This window comes from Macrotis lagotis, chromosome 2 (genome assembly GCF_037893015.1).
Source record: "Macrotis lagotis isolate mMagLag1 chromosome 2, bilby.v1.9.chrom.fasta, whole genome shotgun sequence".
NCBI lineage: Eukaryota > Metazoa > Chordata > Mammalia > Peramelemorphia > Peramelidae > Macrotis > Macrotis lagotis.
In genome coordinates, this window is record NC_133659.1 from 201,141,090 (window position 1) to 201,167,713 (window position 26,624).

Consider the following 26,624-nt stretch of genomic DNA (forward strand, 5'->3'; position numbering starts at 1 on the left):
GGAAACTCTGGATTTTGTCTGTAATGCTCCTGGAAATTTTCATTTTGGGGTTCCTTTCAGGAAATGCTTAGTATATTCTTCCATTTTCTACGTCGTTCTCTGACTCTAAGAGATATAGGCAGGTTTTCTTTTAAGATTTCTTGTAATGGGGGCAGCTAGGTGGTGCAGTGGATAGAGCACCGGCCCTGGAGTCAGGAGTACCTGAGTTCAAATCCAGCCTCAGGCACTTAATAAATACCTAGCTGCGTGGCCCTGGGCAAGCCACTTAACCCCACTGCCTTGCAAAAACTTTAAAAAAAAGATTTCTTGTAATGGAATGTCTAGACTTTGGGGGAGGGGTCATGGCATCAAAAAGTCCAAGGATTCTTACATCTTTTTCTTTCTGAACTGCTTTCTAAGTTTTTTTCCAATAAGATACCTAATATTTTGTATTTTTTTAGTCTTTTGACTTTGTTTTAATATTTCTTCTTGCCTTATGGAGTCATTCAGTTCTATTTGTTTTTTTTTTTCAGAATTGCCAGTAGTTTGTTTAGACAAGGTTTCATATCTCTTGTGTCAAACAGTTAATTCTCTTTTCATTTTTTACTTGGATAGCTTTTTTCTTTTCCAATTTTTCCTCAAGTAGTCTCCTTCTGTTTATTAAAGAAAGTTAAGTTCCTTTAAAAACTAAATTCATCCTTCTAGAAATTCTAGTTGAGTTTGTAAACAAGCTGTTTTTCTCAGAGATAATGCTTGTAAATGTTTTGAATATGTGCATGTATGTGTGTATATGTATTATGTATATGTTTTGCCCATTATTCTAGCCTATTTCCTGATTTTTATTCTTGATGTTAGGGCTGGTCTCTGCAACACTTCCTACCAACTGTTTACCCCCACCTCAACCCAGGGTAGAAAAGCTACATTAGCTGAAGCAGCATGATACCCTGTATGTACCAAGAAAGTCAAGCTACCACTACTGTTTTGAATACTACCTCCTCTCAGACTACAATGGAGACAACTCAGAAGCCTGAGCCCAAAAGACAAGTATAGCAACACTCCGCCAGAGTACTGACCCTGCTTTCATTCAACCTACAGCTACTAACCATTGGTTACATGTGGCTCCTGCTGCCTCTAGTTCCTCAATAGCCACAGTTATTAAAGATTTGGAAGAGAAAATTCTTATCATCATAGTAATGGTACAACACGTAAAGTTGGTGTTGTATCAGTGGAAATAACATTAAGGAAACTGAATTATCATCAATTTTGTCATTATAGCCTAAGGGTCATAAGATCTTTCCCTCTGACTTGCAGCTTAAATTTCTTATATGTGTTTTAATCTTCCTATTAGAATGTAAGCTCTCAGAAAGCACAGATTATCTTACTTTTCTATTTGTATACCCAGTTTTTAACAGATCACTGCTCACTTAATAAATGTTTTTCTTATTCATTTTTCTTTTTGATTCCCAGTTCCTAGCAAATTATTTAACACATAGTAAGCACTTAATAATTGTTTATATACATACATACATATATATATATATATATATATATATGTATGTATAAAATCTCCCTTTCATTCATAGCTAGATTTCCAGAATATTAGCATCTTTAAAGCACTTTACATTGCTACCCCTAGTGGAATGGTTAGATCTTGAGTGAACTACCTATTTTTCTCTATCTCCTTTTCTAATTTGGAAGAAAAAGACCTGTAACAAACATATAACATTAGTGCTTGCCCATTCTTCAAGGGGGAAAAAAAAAGTTAGAATAGAGGACCTTAATCACCAAACAAATGTATTACAGAAAATTCGTGTAAATTGAACTTTGGTAAATCAAACACTATTTTCCCATTGATAGTAATGATAAATAGGCTTTAATTTCTTTTTTTTTTACTTTTTTTTTTTTTAGGTTTTTGCAAGGCAAACGGGGTTAAGTGGCTTGCCCAAGGCCACACAGCTAGGTAATTATTAAGTGTCTGAGACCAGATTTGAACCCAGGTACTCCTGACTCCAAGGCCAGTGCTTTATCCACTACGCCACCTAACCGCCCCTAATAGGCTTTAATTTCATTTCAGATGTTTATCACTTTGGCAGTGATTCCTAATACAAACTTTTAGTCACTCTGCTTCTATGCATATAATCCTGGATGATTTAGCTATTCTCAGCAATACAATGAGACAAGACAGTTACAAAGGACTTATGATGAAGAATGCTATTCACATGCAGAGAAAGAACTGATGTAGTCTGAATGCAGATTGAAGCATACTATTTTCATTTTTCTTTATTTGTATGTGTGTGTTTTTTCCTTTGGTCTGTTTGTTCTTTCACAATGTGACTAATATGGAAATATGTTTTGCTTGATTGTGCATTTCCAACCTTTATCAAATTGCTTACCATTATAGGGGAGGGTACAGGAGGAAGATAGGGAATTCAAAACTCAAAAGTTTTTTTAAGTTAAAATTTGTGTTTACAAGTAATTTGAAAAAAAATTGTTAAAAAAGTAAAGAAAACTTTACTGTGAAAAAAAAAACAAAGCAACTTCAGATCATACTCATGTTTTGGTTATCAAATCCCCCTGTTGCTTCCTCTGCTTCCAAAAGGATAAAAGTATTGCAAGTCATATATTTCTCAGCTGCACAGAGAAAGATTCACAGAAGAATTTTTGAAGAGTTAAAGTGCCCCATTGCTACTATGTTCCTACTCTGGGACATCTTTGTCATCTCTTTCTGGAGCTCAGCAGTCAAATTCTTTCTCCTGCTAAATCTAGACTATGCTTGGATACTATAGTATCCTTTCTGTTTCTTCCTCCATTGGTTCTTATCCAGATGATTTCCACTATGCTTTCCTTCTCTGATTTGTGCAGTTCAAATACTTCAAGGTCTTTCATGTTGAAGAAGGATTTGATAGGTTCTGTTTGATTCCCAAAGGTCAAACCATGTTTAGCCTTTCTATAAGGAAAACCTGCCCAACAATTTGAGTTTTCCAAAAGTGCAGTTGTCACAAAAGGAAATGAATTACCCTCATTGAAAATATTTAAACAGATTCTGGATGACTGATTGTTTTTTGTTTGTGTGTGTGTGTGTGTGTGTGTGTGTGTGTGTGTGTGTGTGTGCGCGCGCGCATACATGTGTATAGATGTATGCGTGTGCATACCTGTGAAATCTGACATAGTTATATGTGAATCCTTTTATCTTCTCCCTCCATTTTCAGTTTAAAACCTTCTTGATCAGATTTGGAATGCTCTGGGCCAATGGATAGAACCTGGTCTGGAGACAAGAAGACCTGAGTTCAAATATGACCTCAGACATTTACCATAAGTCACTTAACTCTCTTTGCCTCAGTTTCATTATCTGTAAAGTTAGAGAAGTAAATGGCAAATTACTCCAGTATCTTTGCCATGAAAACCCCAAATGGGATTACAAAGAGTTGTCCGCAACTAAAATAACTGAATAACAGTAACAAGACATTCGGACATATGCACATATACATATGTACATGTGTATAGTGGTTCAAAAAATTCAAAATAAACACTTTGGTCATTTATAGTAATATACTGCTTCTCATCACCAGTCTGATAGATATTGGCTTTATGTCCTTGGAAAACTAGCATTATTTTTCTAGACTTTAGTTATGTTATTTCTTTAGACCTTCCTACTTAGAAGATTTAGACTAAATGACCTCCAAAGTCCCTTTACAGTGATAAAATTGGTTGACCTTTAGATTGCTAATTTAGATTTATGAAAATATCTATTTTACAGCTGACATGTTTGATAGCTTGAGATCAAGTTAGAAAGTTCTTCTTAAGACTTTCACTTTGCATAGACAGGCACTAAAGCACTGGAGATGACTTTTGTACTTTGTTTTTGAAGACCTTGACATCAAGGAGTTGATGCCTTGACATGCATATGAATTGGTTTTGAGTGAGGGGGGTGCTATGCTAAGTCTTCAGCCTTACTTTCTCCTCCAGAGCTATCTGGGTCCAGTGGATAGGTATGGATCAGGACAGCTGGAGGTCTTTCTGGATGAGGAAGCAAGTCACCAATGTCATACAACTAGTAAGTTTATGATGTTGGATTGAACTCAAGTTCTTCTGACTCCAGGGCCACTACTATCCATTGTGCCATCTAGCTACTGGAGGTGCAAAAACAAGCAAGCAACATGGTCTCTGCCCTCAGGGGAGGTTATGTTCTACAAGAATATGTAGAGTGGTGATAAAAGGTATTCAAACAGAGCCATGGTGTTAGGCAGGGATAAAGAAGAGTCAGATGGGGTGGGGAACCTTTTTTTTTTTTACAAAGGACCATTTGAATATTTATAACATCATTCTCAGGCTATATTTGGTCCAGCATTTAATTAATTGATGCCTAAAAATCACTCAGTTTATTGAATTTTGAGTCCCTGTGGTTCCCTTGGCAATGCCAGACCAATATGGCCCCCTGGGCTAGAGTTTCCACACCTGGTCTAGAGAGTTAAATTGAGCCAATAGGCATGATCATGGCTGAAACTATTTTTTAAAATGATGGTCCAAACTGTATTTGACAGATTCTGGACTATATTATCCCCAACCAGAGGAAGAAAAACAAAGCAAAACAAAACACACAGAAAAAAAGAAACACCCCTACCAAATCTGATGAACACCTTATAAAAATAATCTCTTATGTATCTCTTTCCCTTAATCCTAATTCCTCATGCCAAAAATTACTAATTTGTAAATATGTTTAACAAAATATGCATGTAAAATGCTAACCTGAGTGTTCCCAACTGAGGGGAGAGGGGTAGGAAATTTTGTAACTTGGAAATAAAGTGTACAAATGAATAAAAATAAATAAATAAAAGATAAATTAAAAAAGTAAAATAAAATGATGGTCCAAACTTAGTGCCCTATCTCAGCAAAGAGGTTTCTCTGGGATAGAAACATGGTTGGCCAAGTAGGTAGAGAAACATAATGTGTAAATTGAGTCAGGAGTGTGGAATTGGGATCTTTCTTGTAGAGATTAAGTAATAAAAATCAGTGGTCCCCTATAAAAGTAGCTTTTGTTCCTTTAGCAAAACAGCTTTTGTGATTCCCAACTCTGTTGATATCAGGTTATCTATAACTGCATATCAGCATACTGCTGTAAGTAAAAATAGCTTTAGTAATATATTCATATGAGTAGAATGGATTATACTGACAGTAGATGAGGCCATATCTGTTCGCAAAGTATTACCTTCCAAAGGCGCTCAAGGATACTTCAGTATAAAATTAGAATAAAATGTGTCTATGTTCTGAAATTTTTTTAAAGAATTCTTTCCTTATCTAATGTTTCTAAAACTTCAGATAAATTTTCAAAATTGAGTCTCCATGAAATAAGTGGCTTGGTGGATAAGAGGCTAATTTTGAAGACTGATGAGATGCTATGCTTTTATGATTCTGAATACAGAAACAAATTGGCCTTCAAAGTAATTAGAGGGGGAAAAAAAGACTGTCAGATGTTTAATCAAGTAAAGGGCATACAATTATTTGGGTCATAAAATTATTGTCATATTAAATACTAGTAATTTTTCTTGGAAAACAATTCCATTGCTTTTTTTATTTCTTTGAAAAATACACTTTGAGTAGAAAGAAAATTGCATTTACTATATAGCAATGGCACGGTAGCTGGAAACAGGAAGCTTCATCTTCCTAGATTCAAAGCTGACCCCAGACTCTAGCTATGTGAACTTGGACAATGAGCTGGAGAAGAAAATGGCAAATTACTCCAATATCTTCACCAAGAAAACCCAAAATGAGACTATAAAGAGTCAGACACAGCTGAAATAAATGAACAACAACAAACTATAGGAAGATTGGAGTCATCATCATCATTATTATTATTTTGAAAATCATCTAAACTATCATAATTTAACAGTCCTCTTGCTCATTAAAGTACTATTCATTTTTTCCATATTGAGTGCTTTTATGACATTAGATAATGATTTCCAAAATGGTGACCTATTGGTCTTTTAGGATATATCATGCCATTCACGAACTAAACAAAAATTAGTGTGCTTGCTACATAATTGCAGAGTTTTAGTATGATCATCTTATGGATTTAAACTATTTATATGTATCTGTTGTCTTTTGGTACAAATGCTCATATCAGTATAGCCATACATTTATCAGACTATTTTTTTTCTTTTTTTTCCAAGTTAGACCCTTTTAATGTGACCTCAAACAGGCTACTAAGGCAGGAACTATGAGAAAAAAACAAAGCAAAAAAAAAGGGGGAGATTAAAGTGAAACAGAAAAACCATTACAGATAATAGTGGAGAGAAATGGGATCTAAAAGTATAAACTCAAGGCATGTAATGACAAAAAGGTTAACTCCTAAATCTGTTAGCCATCTCTGAAAAAGGTTATATGGAATATCCTTCCAGTCAAAACCAACACCCTCTTTCCCTTGAAATGTCATTTAGGTTTTTCCAAGACAGCCTCTAAACTATGTTTATCTTGGGAGGTCTGTCAAAGATTAGATGACAGGATAAAGTCCCTGAATTCTTTTCAGCCAGCAGGAGAAAAAATAATGGGGATAAGCTATTCATATCTCATCTTTCTAGTGATATGTCATCTCTTCCTTCTCCTCAACCTGTTTAAAAAGCACTCTAACCTTAATATTTTCCTTGACCTCTGCCACCAAAGCCCTCTCATAGTCCTCTGTTGCTTCCATTACCACCATAACCTCCAAAACCATTGGCCTTGGTCCATTTTTTTTCCATCAATCTCCCCATCGTCCATGACTTCTTTCCACAGCTTTACCATCTTGTGATGAAATTGAGCCCTTTAGATGACCCTGTTTCCCTACCTGTGACTATCTGTGACTATCCTGGCATCAACAAAATCATAAAATGAACCTGTCATTGTTTCTTCTCTCATGTCTTCAGACAAATGTTTGAAGTACTGTCTCTTTGCTGCATTTTTTATATGGTTAAAAGAATTAAAAGCTTTTCTTGGATCTTCTACAGAGGGAGATTCAATGAACATGACCCTTTAGGTCAGTTTGTGAGCCAGGCTGACAAATGTTGCCTTCTCAAACACTTCCTATGGACTTTCTTCAGTGGCACTGTAGAAGAGGTTATTTAGCAACTTGCTGTTACTTCAGCTATAGAAATTCTTCTTATTTCTCATATTCCCTTGTCCTTGACTTTTCAGGTTTTCATTTCAGAGCCAAGGACTTTAGAATCAGAGTTCCAGAGCTTTTCTAGATTTTTAGCAGATCAAAATTCCATATAGCCAAAATTTCTGATGGTACCAGCTGTGATATCCACATCTGTGAGGGTCCTTTTTTTGCAAAGAAGTCAGTGCTGTTGTTTTTTAGCTCAGAAGTTTTATTGAAGTTTAGGTTGACATTGAAGAGAATGAAATTTATAGACATTTTAGCTGCTTATTTCTTTTTGAGGGCTTTCTATTTGCTCATTTCCTTTTTACTTTTCTCTGGTGCTTCTTGAGCACGCCTTTTCACGTCTTCCTTCTCTGATTCTCTGACTTTCTTAGCTTTCCCAGGGGTGGCTATTAAAAAAAGTAGTTTTCTTTTTGGCAAGTGTGGTATCCATAGCTGCTTCTTCAGAGTCATCCCTCATCTTCTTGTTTGACCAAACTGTTGCCATTTTTAGGACTTTAGGGGATTCAAATTCGTCATCTTAATCTTTATTATCCTCTTCTTCAGATTCATTGTCCTCTTTCGTAGCATTCTTCCATTTTTACCCTTTGGTTGAGGGAAGCTGATGCTTTAGCTGGGGTAGCTGTTGTTTAACTGAATTGATTCCCTTCTTGTCTAGTGTGATGACAGTTTTCACTGGGCCATGCTTGCCTTCTTCCAGGGAGTCATAACAGCTTTCTTGACAGGGATTATTCTTTGCTTGTGTAGCCATAATTTCCTTCCATTCTTCTGATGGACCACAACCTTTTTCTGCTACTTTTTTTCCTTCATTTTCTGATATGTCCTTGATCTCCTTGTCCTGTTACTCTTTCGTCTAGGAGCCATTGTCTTTGACTCATCTTGATTTTTAGCAGTATTCCTGAATTGACAATGGTGCATATCTATTAACAAAGGCCCAGGCAGCCTTGCAGGAAAGGAATCCCTCTACAAAGTGCTGGCAGAGACTGGGATGAAAAATTCTAGAATTTTTTTCTTACAAAATATCTATATTTGTGAGCCCCAAAGCCAGCACAATCACAGGAACCAGAAGAGTAATAAAGATATAAAATCTCCAGGATTCTTAAAGACTTTAAAGGTAGACAATTGTAGTTCCTTCATTCTTATCTGGCTTAAATTTATCCTAGTTCCTGAATATTTTCACCCTGATTTAATTTCAGCTGAAAAATGATCCCTTACCCCCCTCCCCAGGACTTTACTCTCCTATTCTGACTTTAAAATTCTCTCACTATATCAAAGTAGATCTTATCTGTATGCCATTGTACATTTCAGTTCCATGATCCACTTTGAATGGTGGCAGGTAAAAAATGTAACAGAGATAAACTGAGGCAAATTTTCAGGAGACTCCAAAGGAAATGGGTATAGAATAGGGTAATAGAAAAGTCTTACAATAAGGTGCAGTAGTGGAAAGTGGGCTGGTCTTCGAATGTGTCTGATCTCATGCTTCTTGAACAATTAAGGAATGCTCTTTGCTTGGTGAGACTCTACAGTTTCTACTAATCTTGGCTAGAAGAACAGAACCACCCCAACAGTATTCCTCTCTTTCTCTTAGCTTTCTCCTTGGAGATCAAATCACCCCTAACTTTGAAGAAGAAAGGCAAGGGCTGGGTGACCTTTCCAGGGGGAAGATTCCCAGTTAAAGCTAGTTCTTCTATTTATAGATTAAAAAAAAGTAAAGTGTCCCACTTTAAAATAGTTATTGAACAAATACCCCAAGGGCTAGGAATAATCACATTCTTTAGCCCTGCCTTTAGTTTGAACTGGAAGATTTACTTTTGAGCTAGACTGAGAAATGCTGTTTGACAAAATGGGCAATAAGATGGGTTACAGAGTAATTTTGATTATTAAAAAATAATTTTCCTCAGGATGCATAATACTTCCATATTTGTAGCTCATTGGATAATACTATTTTGCTGCATATAATCCCATTTCTGTTTGATTGTTCTTTATATTTTTTAGACTGCATGCTGGCAATCAGAACCTTTTGAAGAACATTATATTGTTTTTATATCCTTGTTCACTTTTTAGTTAATAGCTGCTTCTACTTCAAATGCAACAGAATAGACCATTGCCCTAGGAAGCACCAATCATCCCATTTTCAAGAGATTTTCAATCAGATTTATATATTGGAGTATCTGTAGATGGCATTGATATTTAGGTACAGTTTGAAGTGGATAGCTTCTGAGGTCTCAGATATAGATGCAGAGGGGCACTCATTAAATAAATAAATATGTATTATATATATTTTAAGGTTTACTCTGTATACATACACATACATACAAAAATTTAGGGTTAAAATAAAAATGACAGAAAATATGATTTGACATGAAGTTTTATTCTCCATGATTTATCATAAAACCTTTAAGTGGAAGGCATTTATCTACAGTGGCCACCCTGAACACAGAAAGAGAAGTATTTATACATTAAAAGAACAAGGGAATCACTAAAGTTTCTAGGAACTAGTGAATCAGATTACACATTTGGCCACAAATTAGTCATCCTTACATTGCAAGACAAGATGGCTATCTATTTCCTACTGATTTAATATTTAACAATTATCAAGAAACTCTGGTTCTCACAAAGATAACAAGACAGGTTTCCCAAATTCTGTGATTGTTAAAATAATAATAGCAATGATAAAAATTCCAAATTCAAACTGAATCCTTAGTTACAGATTGAGAATTTAGACTTTGGCCAGTAGTATAGGCTGTAAAAATTAACTTAGACAACATAAAGATGTTGGAAATAAGCCTAGAAAACCAATGAAGTCTGTGTGTGTGTGTGTGTGTGTGTGTGTGTGTGTGTGTGTCTATATAGCTATATAAGTATGATAATTATGAGGTGACATATCATGGTTGTTTTAATTTGCATTTCTCTAATTGTTAGTGATTTAGAACATTTTTTATGTTACTATTGATAAATTTGATTTATTCTTCTGAAAACTACCTTTTCATATCCTTTGACCATTTATCAATTGGGTAATAGCTTTTATTTTTATAAATTTGGCTCTGTTCCCTATATATTAAAAAATGAGGCCTTTATTTAGAGAAACTTGAAATAAAATTTTCCCCTAGTTTCTTGCTTTTCTACTAATTGTAGATACTTCAGTTTTGTTTGAACTAAACCTTTTTAATTTCATATAATCAGAATTATCCATTAAATATCCCTTGATCCTCTCCTTCTCTTATGTGGTCATAAACTTCTCTTATCCATAAATCTCACAGTTAAAATTTTCCATACTCTTCCTTTTTGTACCTATTTTAACCATATCTTGATATGTAGTGTGAGAGATTTGGCTATGCCTAGTTTCTCCTAAACTGCTCTCCAGTTTTCCAACAATTTTTGTCCAATGATGACAAAATTTGTATTGTTGAGTTTATCAAATACTAGAATGAGGGTATTGAAAAGACAGGCTTTCTTCATCCAAGCAATACTAAGTCTTTTGGTCTAATACTTTTATATAGAGGCTGTCCCAAGTGTGAATATCTGGAATAATAGTGAGAGGAAGAAAAAAAATAAGTAAGAGGAAGTTTACCCAAAGTAAATTCTGAGTTAAATCACACTGTGAAATTCTCATCCTGTTTATCTAAATCTCACATAATTGTTATCATTCTTACTGAACACACAGCATTCTTATATTTCAGTGGCAGAAAGATTAAGTTATAGAGCCTGTTGTATACTCTTCCTTATAGAAGAAGAAGGTGGTAAATACAAGTTTGGTCTACACAAGTAAATTCAAACTACAGAGCAGAAGTCCACAAAATGAAAATAATTAATGTTTTATTTGGGCATGTGACACAGAGAAGAGCTCTCTGAGAAAGAATTTTCCATATACCCTGGTTTCTTGTTCATTCATCTCAAGAACTGGTAGCTCAGAATGCTAGATCAACCAAATCCCCAAAGTTTAGAACCAATTTAAATTATGCTTTAGCCAAAAAGGCTCATGTGTTCCCAAACCACATGATTTAGGGCTTTTTGTTTATTTGTTTAGGAGTGAGTTCAGAAATCATTGTTCAGAGAAAGGCATGCACCTGCAGAGAAACAGGAACTCTGTTGTCCAGCACACTTAGAGATTAGAATTCTTAAGTATATCATGGAGTTCAAAATTACCACAGTAGAGAGTATAGAGCTTATTAATCAGTTGTCTTCTTCAAACTATATGAATTGAGGGCAGCTAGGTGGCACAGTGGATAAAGCACCAGCCCTGGAGTCAGGAGTACTTGGGTTAATAATTACCTAGCTGTGTGGCCTTGGGCAAGCCACTTAACCCCATTTGCCTTGCAAAAACCTAAAAAAAAAAAAAAAAAGTTGGGCTTAATTAAAGTCTGTGACTTTGCATGATTAAATAAAAGAAATTAGGTAAAATGTCAAGCCTTGTAAGTTTGAATTAGTTCCAAGCATGACTAGTTTAAAGTTGAACATAGATCATAGCTTATTGAGGATTTCATAGAGAATATCACCATGTTTAAATGAATAAACTTCTTAGAACTGCGTTCATAGTTCCCCATATTGTTTAATCAGTGTCAAAGCAGCCATTTATTCCTCCTGTTATGTGTCTTTGAACCACAACCCAAAGTTCAGGCTTAGCTTGGAATCTTCAGTTTTCCTCAACTATCAGAATTGGCCCAGACAGTAGAAACAGGCTTCAATTGGAATAGATCCCCATGGATGGCTTCCCTAAATTCAGTAAACATGTACTAAATACCTACTGTTTGCAAGGTTTGGTTACGTCATCTAATCTTTCAGTAGCCCCAAGCAATTCTCAAAGATTATAAATTACAAGTTGTTGATGAGCTTTGCTGGACAGTTTCCATCCTAGGAGTTGCCTATGCCAATGAAATTATAGAGTTCAAGCAAAACAGCAATAACAAAAAATGCAAGGTACTCTTCCAAGTACTGGAGAATATTTGTTAAAGGAACTTCAAGCCTACTTTGAACATTCTTTTAAACTGATTTAGTCCTGCCAAAGCCTCCTCAAAAAGCAAAGGTTTAGTCTTAATGTGACTGGTAGGAAATATTAGAAACTTGATTGTAAGAAATTCAGATATGACTAACAGACCACTTAAAGACATCTTTTTTTAAAGCTTCTGGAATTCTTTTAGTAATCCATACTTTAAAACCACAGAATAAAAACAAAAATTATTTCAAATTTAAACTTCAGAATGGCCTAAGCTCAAGCCATTTGCTCAAATATTTTACCTAAGGTGGGGATGAAGGGTAAAGGATTTTAAACTCTGTAGGACTTATAGAATTTCCATCATAAAAGGGAATTTCCCTACAGGAATTCCTTAGATATCTGAAACTTCCAAGGCTGAGGAGAAAAAGTTAGGTTGAAGGGGAAGGTCAAGGACATCAAGGAGGGGGAAGTGGCAAAGGATTTGGGACTTTACTAAATAGTTAAGATAAGAAAATAAGCTCAGATACAAAGTTCTCACAATAAAATTCCAAGCATGGATTTAAAAGTTATTCAAAGCATTCATTACCTTTCAAGCAGGATTTTCAAGAATTGTATTAACATAAAACAGAGAGGAATTCTTAATATCAGCAAATTTCTTTGAAAATATCGATTATTTACAACATATAACTGACATTATTTAGTTTTGTTGCAGAATCTCAGCAATTTTGGAAAGTGCCACAAACTATCCTTACAGGCATGGAAGGAGCATGGAAGAAAATAGTATCTTGCCTTAAAACTCTTTTGTTGTTGTTCTGTCATTTTTTAAAGTAATGGCCAGTTCTTCATGACCCCATTTGAGTTTTTCTTTGGCAAAGATACTGGAGTAATTTGCCCTTTCCTTCTCCAGCTCATTTTACAGATGAGGAAACTAACGCAAACAGGATTTAGTGACTTATCCAGGATCACACAGCTAGTATGTGTCTAGAGTCAGATTTGAACTCAGGAAGATGTCTTCCTGACTAGCCTTAGTGCTCTATCTACTAGGCCTATCTAACTACCCATGATTGCATTTATGCTCCTAAAGATTCTAGAGGGCTATATCAATTCTTTAGTGAGGTGAAAATTTTGAATTTAGTGGAAAAGTGGTATGATGGAGAAGGAAAAATAAAGACTTAGACTTGAAGTCTGGCTTTGACAGTTTCTACCTTGGTGAATAAGGCATTTTACTAATCTGATTTCTATTTCCTCATCAATAAAATGGAGAAAACAGTATGCACTTACTTACCTCTTAAGGGTGTTGTCACAAAACCACTCAGCCAGAAAACTGTATATAGAGTGTTTTGTGTGTATGTTTGTATATAGATATATACTTTAAAATGTTGTGTGTGTGTATGTGTCTGTCTCTATGTGTGTGAATTTATGCAAAGTGAGTGGAGCCATGATTATAATTTATATTAAAGCCTCAGCATAATGATGAACAATTTTGAAAGGCCTAAGAGTGAATTAATGTGACAGGGCAGCTAGGTGGCATAGCGGATAAAGCACCGGCCCTGGAGTCAGGAGTACCTGGGTTCAAATCTGGTCTCAGACACTTAATAATTACCTAACTGTCTGGCCTTAGGCAAGCCACTTAACCCCGTTTGCCTTACAAAAAAGAAACCTAAAAAAAAAAAGTGAATTAATGCCAATGTTCAGACCTGATTCCAGGGCTGCCATCCTACTGACAAGATATACAGAGTGAGAAATGCATTTTTTAGACATGGTCAGTGTAAGGATTTGTTTTGCTTGACTCTGAGGATTTGATATAGAGAGTTTAGTTTTTCCCCCCAGATTGGGGTTCTAGGTGGTAGGGGTGTGGGAAGAGAGAAAGAGAGAGAGAGAGGATGTTTGTTAAGTGAAAAAAAATTAATTTGAAAAGGCAAAAAGAAGCCTCTCAAATCCAACTTATAATCCTTGGTAAGGGTGAGGAATGAGAGTTGCAAAAAGTCAGGGATGCCAAACAAGGTGATGTATAATAGAGACTCTGTTGAGGCCTCTATGTCACTGTGTAGTCCTAGCAAGAATCTTGAAATATTTATAGTGCAAAAGTGAAGGCACTATTTGATGTAACTATTCCTGTGCATCTAGCATAAGGCATAGATAAAGCAGCCTAGTGACCTGATGAATCTGGAACCATTCAAAAAAAGTACAAGTGATGTAAGCATGCATATACATAAACCAGCATACATACACCCATAACAATACCTCACCTGCCATAAAAATGTCAATGCAGATCACACTGACCACTAACATAGAGAAGTAGTGTTTTTATTATGTACTAGTTCCATAGCATAATAAATCTTATAGGCAAGGATTTCATACTGGGTTTTTTTTTGACAATGATATCCTCAGCTCTGCATTATACAACAATGTATTGTATAGCTCAGGAAGACCATAAGGAATACATTCATTCTTAAATTCTGATTATGAAATAAGAACAGAAATTAGGGAAATAGAATTAATTTAATCTGAAGAAGGAAAAGCTGAAGCAACACTTAATTATTGATAAGTTTCAGGAAGCACTGCCTAATAATGAAAGAGACAGTTATCAAATGCCATCATGGCCAAAGAGACTTGAGAAAGCTATTAAAGATCTGCAAAAAGACTTTGAAACATTAAATCAATATCCAGACAGCATATTCTATAGAAAATTTGATTGCTTGATTAAAGGTACTGAGAAAGATATATAATTCAGAACACAAAAAAATATATCAGAAGCTCTTGGTACACTTAACATACAGTTCCTTTTTTGAAAAATGATATAGTGAACAAAAAGACATTTATGTGAAAGAAGTTGACTGAAAGTAGCTTCTCTGTAAGAATGGAAAATAATAGCCAAATAAAGCCTCAATTACTTCACAATGAATTATAAATGGCTACAAAGCAATTTACTATGCTGAGATATAAACTTGATCTCATCTCTTAACAGACAGCATCACATAATTATTAGCAAAAGATGAAAAATAGCAGTAACCCTCCAAATATAGGCCAATTACATATTTCTGTATTTCATTCTAAGCATTCACAGCTTGTATGGCTCAAAACTCTCTATGAGCATTAACAGTAAAAAGAGGAACAAAAAAAGGTATGCCAGAAATTCTCAGAGGTATAAAAAAGCAATTCATTATTGATTTTGTGGTTATTGAACAAGCAATCAAATTGTGCCATAATATTTAAACTGCCTTCATTGATTATAACAATGTTTTTGCCTCCATTCCTCACTTATGATTTAGCTATATGCTGTAAACATAAAAATAAATTCAAATATAGTGGTAATAATAGATGTTTCTTAGACATATTTTATAAACCATTCTTTGTTTAAAATGCCAACACAATAATTAATCAGCAAGTATTTATTAAGGGCTTAATAATGTCCAAAGCAATTGGCCTAAAATGTTGTGTTTTCCAGGGAGGTAGTTTAATTCTATAGTTCTGTCTAGCTTAAACTTATTTTCAGTTCTCCTAAATTGAACCAAGGATATGGATTTCAATTCAAAAAAATTATACCAAAATATCACTTTGGTGAATGTCATCAAGTTATCTATGATTCTACTGAAAAGACAAATTAAACTGCTGCTACATATCATGGAAACTTTCCCCAGCTATATGAAAATGTCACTTTCAAATGATAAATATAATAGTTTGTACACTACTGAAGATGTTGAAGGATTTGAGTTTAAATGTGGTAATCAAATCGAAATGATAAATGAAGGTGATACCTAAAACTAAGCAATATAGATTAAGCAAAATACTATCAAGGAAAAAGCTGAGGTTGCAGGTATTAAGACTGTCATCCTAGAGTAAAAGCTTAAAAGGAAAAACACTTAAAGTTCCTAATATCACCACAATAACAGTCAGTGTGTGCTTTTGAAGAGGTAAATGGATCACAATGTATCTCTGATCAGAAACTTGAATGATGTTAATGAAGTATGGGGCTCATCACCCCTGAGGCATCTAGAAAAAGATTAACTATCCCTTGACAAAAAGGGAAAAGATTAACAGACTTTAGAGCACATGACAAATAGGTTTAAAACACTGAAATACTTTTGGAGCAAATAGTAAAGTTTTAATAACAGGATTTGTCAAATATAACTCACAGTAGCTTTATCTCTGGAAACTATAAAATGGCTAAGATCCAAGAGGGAAATTAAAAGACCCTCCATGGGAGAGATCTCCAGATAATCAGCCAAAAATATGTCAACAAAGAAGCATTGAAAAGTTGGCTACACTTTGGAAATTTGCTTATAGAAACAGAGAAGCTTATGTTAATTCAGAATCAGGTCTCTGTCACCAGAAATTACAAAAAAGCTTGTTCACAAGAAGCCCAAAGTTATTAATCAGAGTAGGTTATAAAATAAAGCAGTGAAAACTGCATAAATCACTTCAGTTGGGGGGGGGGACACCTACTGGATACTCAAAAATATATGATCAAGTAACTACAGAGTACTGTACTAATTAGTGCCCTTTTGAAAAACTCATAGATAACAAAACTTTATACTACAAACACAAGCTACATAATAGACTTGAGAAGTCAACAGACTTCTTTGGAACCAGAGTATCATTGCAGAAAACTATTTGTTGCCTATGGTTTTTTGAGTATAATATTGATTCATTAAAATTCAAGAACAGTATTTTTAATTGATGTGTTACTGTGCTGAATTTTCATAAAATACAAACTACATGAGATTAGAAACTTTCAAAAATATGGAAAATTAGGAAAAGTAAATCACATTGAAATAAAGTATGTTATCTTTATTTTCATCTATCAATAAAACGTTCTAAATATGTTTTAAATGATTCCAAAAAGTAATGCTTATATGTCAATAATTTTAGATAAATATTTTATCTATCTGCATACAAGTTCACAAAACATTAACCATAAAAGAATTATAGCAGGTTAACAAAGTGTCCTCAGACCTTTTCTAGCTGTTTTTCACCAAAAATGATGAGACTGAAATAACAATGAGGATAACAATACACATATAGGTGTAAGATTATAAAATGGCCTCTTCACAGCCATCTTGCAAGGTATGTACTATAAATATTGTCATTACTATTTAGAAATGAGAATATTCATTTCAGAAAACTTACTTTAAATCAGCTCTTTCAAAGGTTAAGCTACTTTCCCAGTGTCAAAAGGAGGAAGCAACTAATTTAAAACTTAAACCCAAGATTACTAACTCATAAGACCATATATACAAGTCCAATTATAGGATTCTGGTAATACTATAAATTTTGCAGCATGATAGGTTTTTTTAAATATATTTATTCAACCACAGCATTTTAGAACTTAAACACTTCTGTTTCTCAGAATTTTTTTTTTTTTAGTTTGGCTAAATTACCAACTCTAGGTGGGGGTGTGGATCCAAGATGGTGACAGGAGAAGACCTTCTCTTAATTGCTCTGGAGCAAAACTTATAAACTAAGAATTCTACATTTTCAAGAGACAGAACCCACAGAGGGATCTAGTGAGGCAATTCTCCAACCCAAGGTAACCTGGAAAACAGCATAAAGGCTTGGCTCCACAGGGTCAGAGGGGTGGCCCACCAGGGCAAAGTAACTTCAGCCACCCAGAGGCAGCCCCAGGGCTCTGGGTGCCACGGGTGGGGGCAGTTTCCTGACTTACAGTCCTGGGAGCACCAGGCACAACTTGGGGGAACAGAGGGGGACCTCTGCCAGAGCGAACACATAAAGCCCAGTCCTCAGGGCACACAGCAAGCAGTGTGACTGCAGCAGCCCAGATCACATCTGGGAACCAGAAGCAGGCAGAGCTGGTAAACAGGAGCCCCCATGCCCGCTGAACTTAGGGAGGGGAGTGAAGAGAGACTGCCTAGCTCTGTCCTTTGTCCGTGGAACAGGACTCTGGGTCTCTGACCACATTCAGATCCTGATCGCAGTCTAGGCCCTCCCATAGAACAGCAGCCCCCCCCCCCCACCTCAGCTCTGTGGCAGAGGGGTGCACTTATGGTCATTCACAGACCAGGAGGAAAGACAGAGCCTCACACACTTAGATCATTGTGGGGTGTCCCAAAAGCTCAGGAAACACCCCAAAACCAGGCTCAGGCTGGGAAAATGAGTAAGCAGGGAAAAAAGAGGAACACCATTGAGAAATATTTTGCCTGTGAGCCCAAAAAGGATCAAAACATTCAATCTGAAGATGAGTAGGCACAAGCTCCTGCATTTAAAGACTCCAAGAAAAACGGAAATTGGGCTCAGGCCATGACAGAGCTTTAAAAAGACTTTGAAAATCAAGTAAGGGAGATAGAGGAAAAATTGGGAAAAGAAATGAGAGAGATGCAGGAAAAACATGAAAAAGAAGTCAGCCACTTACTCAAGGAGATCCAAAACAATGCTGAAGAAAATAACATGTTAAAAACCAGCATAGGTCAAATGGATAAAACAGTTCAAAAAGTTATTGAGAAGAATGCTTTAAAAAGCAGAATTGGCCAGATGGAAGAGATAAGAAAGCTCTCTGAGGAAAACAAATCCTTCAGACAAAGAACAGAACTCAGGGAGATTGCTGATTTTACGAGAAATCAGGACTCAATATTTCAAAACCAAAAGAATGAAAAATGAGAAGAAAATGTAAAATATCTGATTGAAAAAACAACTTATATGGAAAACAGATTTAGGAAAGATAATTTAAAAATTATTGGAATACCTGAAAATCATAACCAGGAAAAGAGACTTGACATCATTTTCAAAGAATTATTACAAGAAAATTGCCCTGATATCCTAGAAGCAGAGGGCAAAATAGAAATGGAGAGAATCCACTGATCTCCCCAAGAAAGAGATCCAAAAAAAAAAACCCAGGAATATTATAGCCAAGTTCCAGAACTCCCAAGTCAAAGAGAAAATATTACAAGCAGCCAGAAGGACACAATTCAAATACCATGGCGCTGCAGTCAGGATCACACAGGACTTAGCAGCAACTACATTAAAAGCTCGTAGGGCTTGGAATATAATATACCAGAAAGCAAAAGAGCTTAGAATGCAACTGAGAATCAACTACCCAGCAAAACTGAATGTCTTCCAGAGAAAAAGATGGACTTTCAATGAACCAGGGGAATTTCAAATGTTCCTGTTGGAATGGCCAGAGCTGAACAGAAGGTTTGATCTTCAAATACAGGACTCAGAGGTGAAGCATAGAGATTGGAGGAGAAGGGGAAAATATGAGGGACTTAATGATGATGAACTGCATGTATTCCTGTATAGAAAAATGATACTGATAATACTCATATGAACCTTCTCATTTAATAGAGCAGGTAGAAGGAGCTTTTATAGATGAAGCACAGGAGAAAACTGAATTTGAAGATACATTGGTATAATGGGAAATGTAATGGGAGAAAGAAAAAGGAGAGGAGGAATAGGCTAAGATATTTCATATAATAAGGTTTTTCTTTATTACAATGTGCTATTGCAATGATACGGAAGGGGGGAAGGCAAGGGGGGAATGAGGGAATCTTTGCTGTCATCAGAGGTAGCTAGGAGAGGAAACAGCATATATACTCAATGGGGTACAGACATCTGTAGTAAGAAGGAAAGAAGGGGGACAGGGAGAAAGGGGGAATGTGAGTGATGGAGGAGAGGATGGACCATGGGGGGAGAATGGTTAGATATAACACATTTTCTTTTTTACTTTTTGCAAGGGGCTGGGATTGGATGGCCTTTCCAGGACCATAGGGCCAGGTGGATGCTGGGTAAGGGGTGGTATGTGGGTTCGGGACCTCTTGGCCCCAGTACCGGGGATCTGTCTGCTGTGCCACTCAACTACCCTACAGCAGAGACAGAGTGAAAGGAGAGGGAAAATAAAGTTCATGGTAGTAGAGAAGTATGAATGGAGGGAGTTATGATCAGCAATGGCAACAGTGGAAAAATAAGGAAGTAACTTTTGTGATGGACTTATCCTAAAGAATGCTATCCACCCACTACAGAGCTGGTGGTGTTGGAACACAGACTAAAGCACACTTTTTATTATTATTATTTTCTGGGTGGTGTTGCAGGGCAAATGGGAATGGATGACCTGCCTGAGGCCACACAGCTGGGTGATTGTTGGGTGTCTGTGGCCAGAATTGGACCTGGGTGCTCCTGGCTCAAGGGCCAGTGATCTATCTGCCACCCAGCCTCCCCTACTATTATTATCACTATTTTATTTTATTTTGGGTCTTTTTGTGGGGGGGGGTGCAGGGCAATGGGATTGGGGTGGCTTGCATGGGATCACACAGTTGGGTGTCTGGGGCCAGATTTGGGCTCTTGTGCTCCTGGCTCCAGGGCCAGTGCTTCATCCACTGCGCCACCTGGCCATACCTACTACTACTACTACTACCACTACTACTACTACTACTACTACTACTACTACTACTACTACTATTATTATTATTATTATTATTATTATTTGATTTTAATTTTTTTCTCTCCCCTTTACTTTATCGCTTATGTGGGTCTATATTTTCTTGGGGGGAGGGGGTATTATGTTTACTCTTAAACAAGAATATTTTAGTAATGTATAAAAAAATTTGTACAAAATAAGAATAAATAAATGGATGAATGAACAAATAAATAAATTAAAACTACCCTTGCATGTAGTTGGAAAAACAAGTAAAATATTTAAATAAAATAAAAAAAAATAAATTAGCAACTCTAGCTAATTATTGGACATTTTATCCCTCAGGCATCTTAAGCTCAACATAACAAAAATTGAATTCATTACCTTTCTCTTCCCAAACTTCCCCTCTTCCTAATCTCCCTATTATTGTCAAGAGCACCATCATCCTCCCAGTCAACCAGTCCCAAAACCTAGGTATGATCCACTTTCTCTCAGCCTCCATATGTAATCAATAGCTAAGTCTTGTCAGTTCTGTCTTTGCAGTAGGTCTGGTAGATTCCCTTTCTGCCACCAGCCTTCATACTCACACTTGTGCATTAGCTTTTTTGACTAGTCTCCCTACTTAATGTCTGTTCCCACCCCAGTCCATCCTCCAATTGACTATCAAATTAATCTTCCTTAGTTTGACCACGTCTACCTTCTATTCACTTAACTCCAGTGGCGTTTCATGAATGCCAGTAGCTTCCTTCAGTTAATTATCTTTAACTTATCCTATATATGTGTATACATAAATATCTGCAAACTGACTCCCCATTAGACTTTGAGCTCTTTGAGAGGAAGGACTGGGTGTTTTTTTCTTTATAACTCCATTCGCATAGTAAAACTTAATAATTTCTTATTAGCTTGATTTATAATTGTTGGTTACCATAACTTTAATCTCATTGTTCTAAGCTTAGATTTGAAATGAATATCAATAATAATTGTTAAGAGACCTTCACAAATCATGATTTTTAACAAGTTTATATAAAAGATCCTTTAATTGATTTTTTTCTCTTATTCACTTTTTTTTCCTATTTGTTTTATTCCAGCTACTTTGACAAGCTATTCTGAAAATGTGGAACGGACAAAGTATGGTGGGGAAAGCAGTAAAGAACTAGGATCTGGAGGAAACCTGAAACCTTGGCAGTCTCAAAAATCCAGCATGGATTCGTGTTTATATCGAGTAGATGAAAACATGACAGCCTCTACCTATAGTCTTAACAAGATCCCAGAAAGGAATCTGGACACAGTTCTGTCACAATCAGTACAGTCTATTCCACTTTACCTGATGCCACGGCCAAATTCAGTAGCAGGTAGGATTTTTTTAATCTAGTTATTTTTATTGACTGGATTCAACTTAAATTCTGTAACATCTGTATTTATATTTTCCATCTATTTGGGGAGTTTGGATATGAATGCATATATGTATGTATATATTTGTATGCACATAAGTACATTTGCATATATATTTTGTGTTTATTTTGGGAAGTGGCATCTTCCTAAGGTGATGATTTACCTTTGTCTATAAAAACAATGAATAAAGTAATATCATAAACAATGCCTATCTAGATCCAAACCTGGAGACCAGTTATAGAAGGTTTTAACTGTCATAAAGATGATTTTATATTTGTTTCTAGTGATAATAAATAACCACTTGTTTATTGAAAAAGAGGATGAAATGATCAGTTCTGCATTTTGGTAATGTTAATTTAATAGTTGTGGAGGATGGACTGGAGTGGGAAGAGACGAGACAAATTAACTAACCAAAAATGTATTGAAATAGGCCAGACATGAATGATGAGATTTTATCACGATGGTGACAGTTTCAGAAGGGAAAAGGGGATATGTAAGAGAGATACCATAAAATTAGCATTAGCAAAATTTGACAACTGATTGGATTTAGAGGGTTGAGAGAATATGATGATATATATGAATCAGGGCTGGGTGACTGAGAGGATGGTGGTACCTTCAACATAATAGGGAAGTTCATAAGGGAAAAGCATTTGTGGTGAAAGATAGTGAGGTCAGTTTTGGATATCCTGAGCTTGTGTCTACAGGACATGCAATTTAATCCAGCTGGCAGTTGGAGATGCAAGAAGCTCTAGCATCCCAGAAGCTTGATTTCAGAATGCCCTTTCTTTCTAAGTAAAAGGGATTAATTGAAGGTACCTCCATTTCTGAAATGCCAAACAAATGCCACTGCCAATCTCTGTTGTGGAAGAATGGTTAAGAAAGTTAAGTGGTTAGTATCATTATCCTTCTGCACAAAAACAGATTTGCTATCAGGATTGATACCAAGAGTATTTGGGCATGCTGATGTTTTTAAAATACATAATGGAAATGTAGCCTACAAAGCCATAATCAGATTTTTCTCTCACATTAAGCAAGGAAATGCCTGGGTAAGTTTTCCTCACTGATCAAAGAAAATGAGAGAATAAGAAAAAATACTTTTACACTTATCAATAGCTTTTATTTCTAAACTAATTGTAACTGATTTTCTGATGGCTAAATTGCTACTGTTTTTATCATTGTTTCACTTTCCCAACCTTTCCACATCATCTCTTTCTATTACAACCTCTTAGACCCATCATAACACTGTCCTCATTAATACTGATGGAAACAAATTGGAAATTCAGTTGTTGCAGAGTGGCTACCCACTTTACATTGAGACAGCAAGGTCTTTCTTTAGTAACTCTAAATCATCAGCAATAGTAGCCAATTAGTGGAATTCAGTTCAGCAAGCAATTATTGAGCAAGTACTTTGTGCCAGTCTAGTGCTAAATTCTGCAGATACAAAGACAAAATAAATTAATCCCTATCCTCAAAGAGCTGAAGGGAAATAACATATACACATAATTATATAAAATTACATACAAAGTAAATGCAGTGTAACTTTGAGGAGATCAGTTGTCTTGTATGAAATGGCACTTGTGCTTTAAAGGAAAATAAGGGCTGGGGTAGGAGAAGGAGGAGAAGAAGAGAAAACATTCCTTGCAGGAAATCTGAAATATTACAATCTATAACATCCTCTTGGAAGATGAATATATATATATATGTGTGTGTGTGTATGTATATATATATATATATATATATATATATATATATATATATATATCTTCTGTCAACTAACCTGGAAGTAATAGGTAACCAGTCTGAATCTTAAAGGTGGATTAATTTCCTTTCTAGCTAAACTGCTATGAAATTAACAAGAAACAAGATTATGCTGTTTTAGATAACAATAAGTATAATATGGGAAAAAAGCAAGGCTTTGATACAAGGATTGAGTTGCCAAGAGTTATTAGGCTCACACACTTAGAACTGGAAGCAAATTTAAAATTAAAATAGTCCAAATCCTCCCTTTTCAGATACGAAAACTAAGATCCAGAAGAATCAAGTGATTTTTCTAAAATTATTTAGGTAGTAAATAGAGGATCTGGGTTTAAATCTAAGTCTTTTAACTTTGATCTAACATCCTTTCCACTTAATTATGGTGTCTGTCATTAAGGATATCATGAGGATATCCCTTATGAGCTAGTCACCACCTAAAGACACAGTAACTTATCTAGACCCAACATATGACTTTCCATTGCATTTTGGGTCATCTATAATTTTGAATCTTTTGTAATTGTGCTATTTTATGATCCACAGCCCTGTCATATCACCAAGAGTATATTGAAATTAAAAACATGAGTTTTTGTTGTGCAAGCACCTTGGCTTCCCTGAAAGTGTTGCATAATTTTTCAAATTCGACACAAGCAGTTCTGTGCCTCTTCAAACCTAGGCCAAGTTCCTTATCCATCTCCATTGTTTGTCTAAGATACATGTAATGATTTAATAGCTTTGATGATTTCCCACGAATTTCATGTGATGGCATAATATAAGCATCATATATTCTTTGTGCACTTGATTTTTTTTTCTATTTGGGTCACTAGGTTGAACTCTTTTGGATGTCTCTGAAACTCATTGAGAACTTCATCATCTATGGAGAGTATCTCATCTGTTTGACCTTTATGCAGGATATCTTCTGTGGCACAAGTCAACCCCTTTGGGTGAGCTTGGCTCCCTGTTTTGTACCTCATTTAAATAACTATCAGAGATGACTATAAAGAGAGGTTTTACATTCCCTATTAAGCAACTTTTTATTTTTAAAACAAGAGGTTTTTGTTATTGCTTGCCCAAATTTATATTCAAAATCATTCAGATGATTGTAGGATATTAATATAACAGAAAATTATACCTGAAACATTATTTCACAGAGAACTAAAACTGTCAAATTATTGACCATTCAACAATGTTGTTATCTTAAAAATGACCTTTCTTTAAAAAATTGAACACAAATAACTATTATGTCCTTTCATACAATAAAACATCATTCAACTAAAACTTAACTTTGGAAGGGGAACAATTTTTTAAAAATATATATGTGAGACCATTGGACCTCCAAAGTTTCTAGGTGGATCATAATAAAGCATCTCTAAGACAACTGAGCTGTTTAATTCAGCTGTTCATTCGTTTTAATAAGCACCCCTCCCCCCAACTTGCTTCACAACCAACTTTTTTTTTATTTTTGCAAGGCATTGGGACTAAGTGACTTGTCCAAGGTCACACAGCTAAGGAAATATTAAGTGCATGATGAGACCAGATTGGAACTCAGATCCTCCCAACTTCAGGCCTGATGCTGTATCCACTGCACCACCAGCTGCCCCTCATGACCAATTCTTAAGTTCCAATCTTTTTATTCTCCCTTTTTTCTTTTCATTATATTTTCCCCTGTACCTAGACTTTTGCTGTACTTGAACCACTTGGCTGATTCTTCTTCCCTTCTGTACCACCCTCAGGCTACTGAATTTGATATATTAATAAACAATTACCAACATAGTTGCTAGCATGAAAAGTGAGCTGGAGTAAGGATCATTTTGGTCTATCTAATCATGGCTTTTTTCTTCTATTTGAGGTCAGGAAATCAGAGGCATTATAGCAAGGGAGAGTGGTCCAGGGACATGTTTCAAACGTAGCCAAAAATGACAACTTGAATCCACATATAAGAAATTAGAATGTGAGGTCATTAGAGCCAGGCTCTCTCCTTTGCCCTGGCACTTTTCTCTACTGCTGAACCTTCTCAAGTATTAATTCAAACACCCAGATCTATTCTAGAAATGAAAAGTTTGAAATTCGAGGTTACTCTGGAGTAAGCCTGACCTCCTGAACCCTCTTTAGTTCCATCTTAAACTCTCAGAGTTAGACCACAACTGACCCAACCTCAGGGAAAAGGAGATGTGAGACCATGACAGCTTTTTGACAGATAAAGAAATTTGTAGACTCCCATTGGACCTCAAAGAGGTACAATCACTTATAACTCTGAGGTAATTTATGCCTCCTTTTCTCCCACCACAGCATCTCTCTTTAAAATAATCTAGTTAGCACACAGTAAATAGAAAATTGCTTCACTGCTTTTTTGTTTTTGACATGTAAGTCAGGTGAGTGGATTATTTTTTACCTAGTGTGATGGACAGAGGGTAGTTATTTGCTGGATTTGGTTATTAATATAAAATGGTGATCTTTTGACATTTCACAATTAACTGAAAGAGAAAGAGGATATAAGATTTCATCATGCTTATTTGTTGATTACCCAAAAAAATAAGGTAATCCTTTCATGCCTCCTTTTATCAATTCACTATCCCATTTAGCACAGAGACTTTTCTTTCCCATCCCCCACTCCCAACTAATAACTTTGTATCATATTTCATTGAAAAAAATTGAGACCATTCACCAAGAACTCCCTCTTCTCCCTTCTTCATTTCCTATCACTCAGATATCCTCCTTTTCATTTCTTTTCATCCCTATCTTACATAAAAGGGTGTAACTTCTTGCCAAAGTCAAACCTCTCCATCCTAACCTCTCAAGAAATTGCCCTGAGTTGAATAGGAAGTGGAGAAACTGGGCTTAATTGCTTTGAGAAAATTTCAGAACTCCTTTCCTAACTACAAACTTCCCATGAAATTAGAGGTGTATCATTTTATTACCAACAATCTATTGGAATTGCCAGATGACAGGAAAATATGGAATTTTTTTGCCTTCCAAGACTAAAATAATACAAATTAAGCAATGTTGGATGTGGGGAAAGCTATAATATATACTCCCTCAAAAAGAAACTATAGAGAAGCATAGGAGAA

The 26,624-nt window shown here is 35.6% G+C and overlaps 1 protein-coding gene across 6 annotated transcripts in view; it reads left to right on the top strand.

Moving 5' to 3' along the window:
- The window catches only part of TANC2 (tetratricopeptide repeat, ankyrin repeat and coiled-coil containing 2), a 649,103-nt gene that overhangs the window by 435,668 nt on the left and 186,811 nt on the right, over positions 1 to 26,624 (top strand). For all 6 annotated transcript variants that reach the window (XM_074224430.1, XM_074224434.1, XM_074224431.1 and 3 more), the window contains one exon: positions 21,501 to 21,764. In XM_074224430.1, coding sequence (XP_074080531.1) covers positions 21,501 to 21,764 — 264 coding nt within the window. The remainder of the gene's footprint in view (positions 1 to 21,500; positions 21,765 to 26,624) is intronic.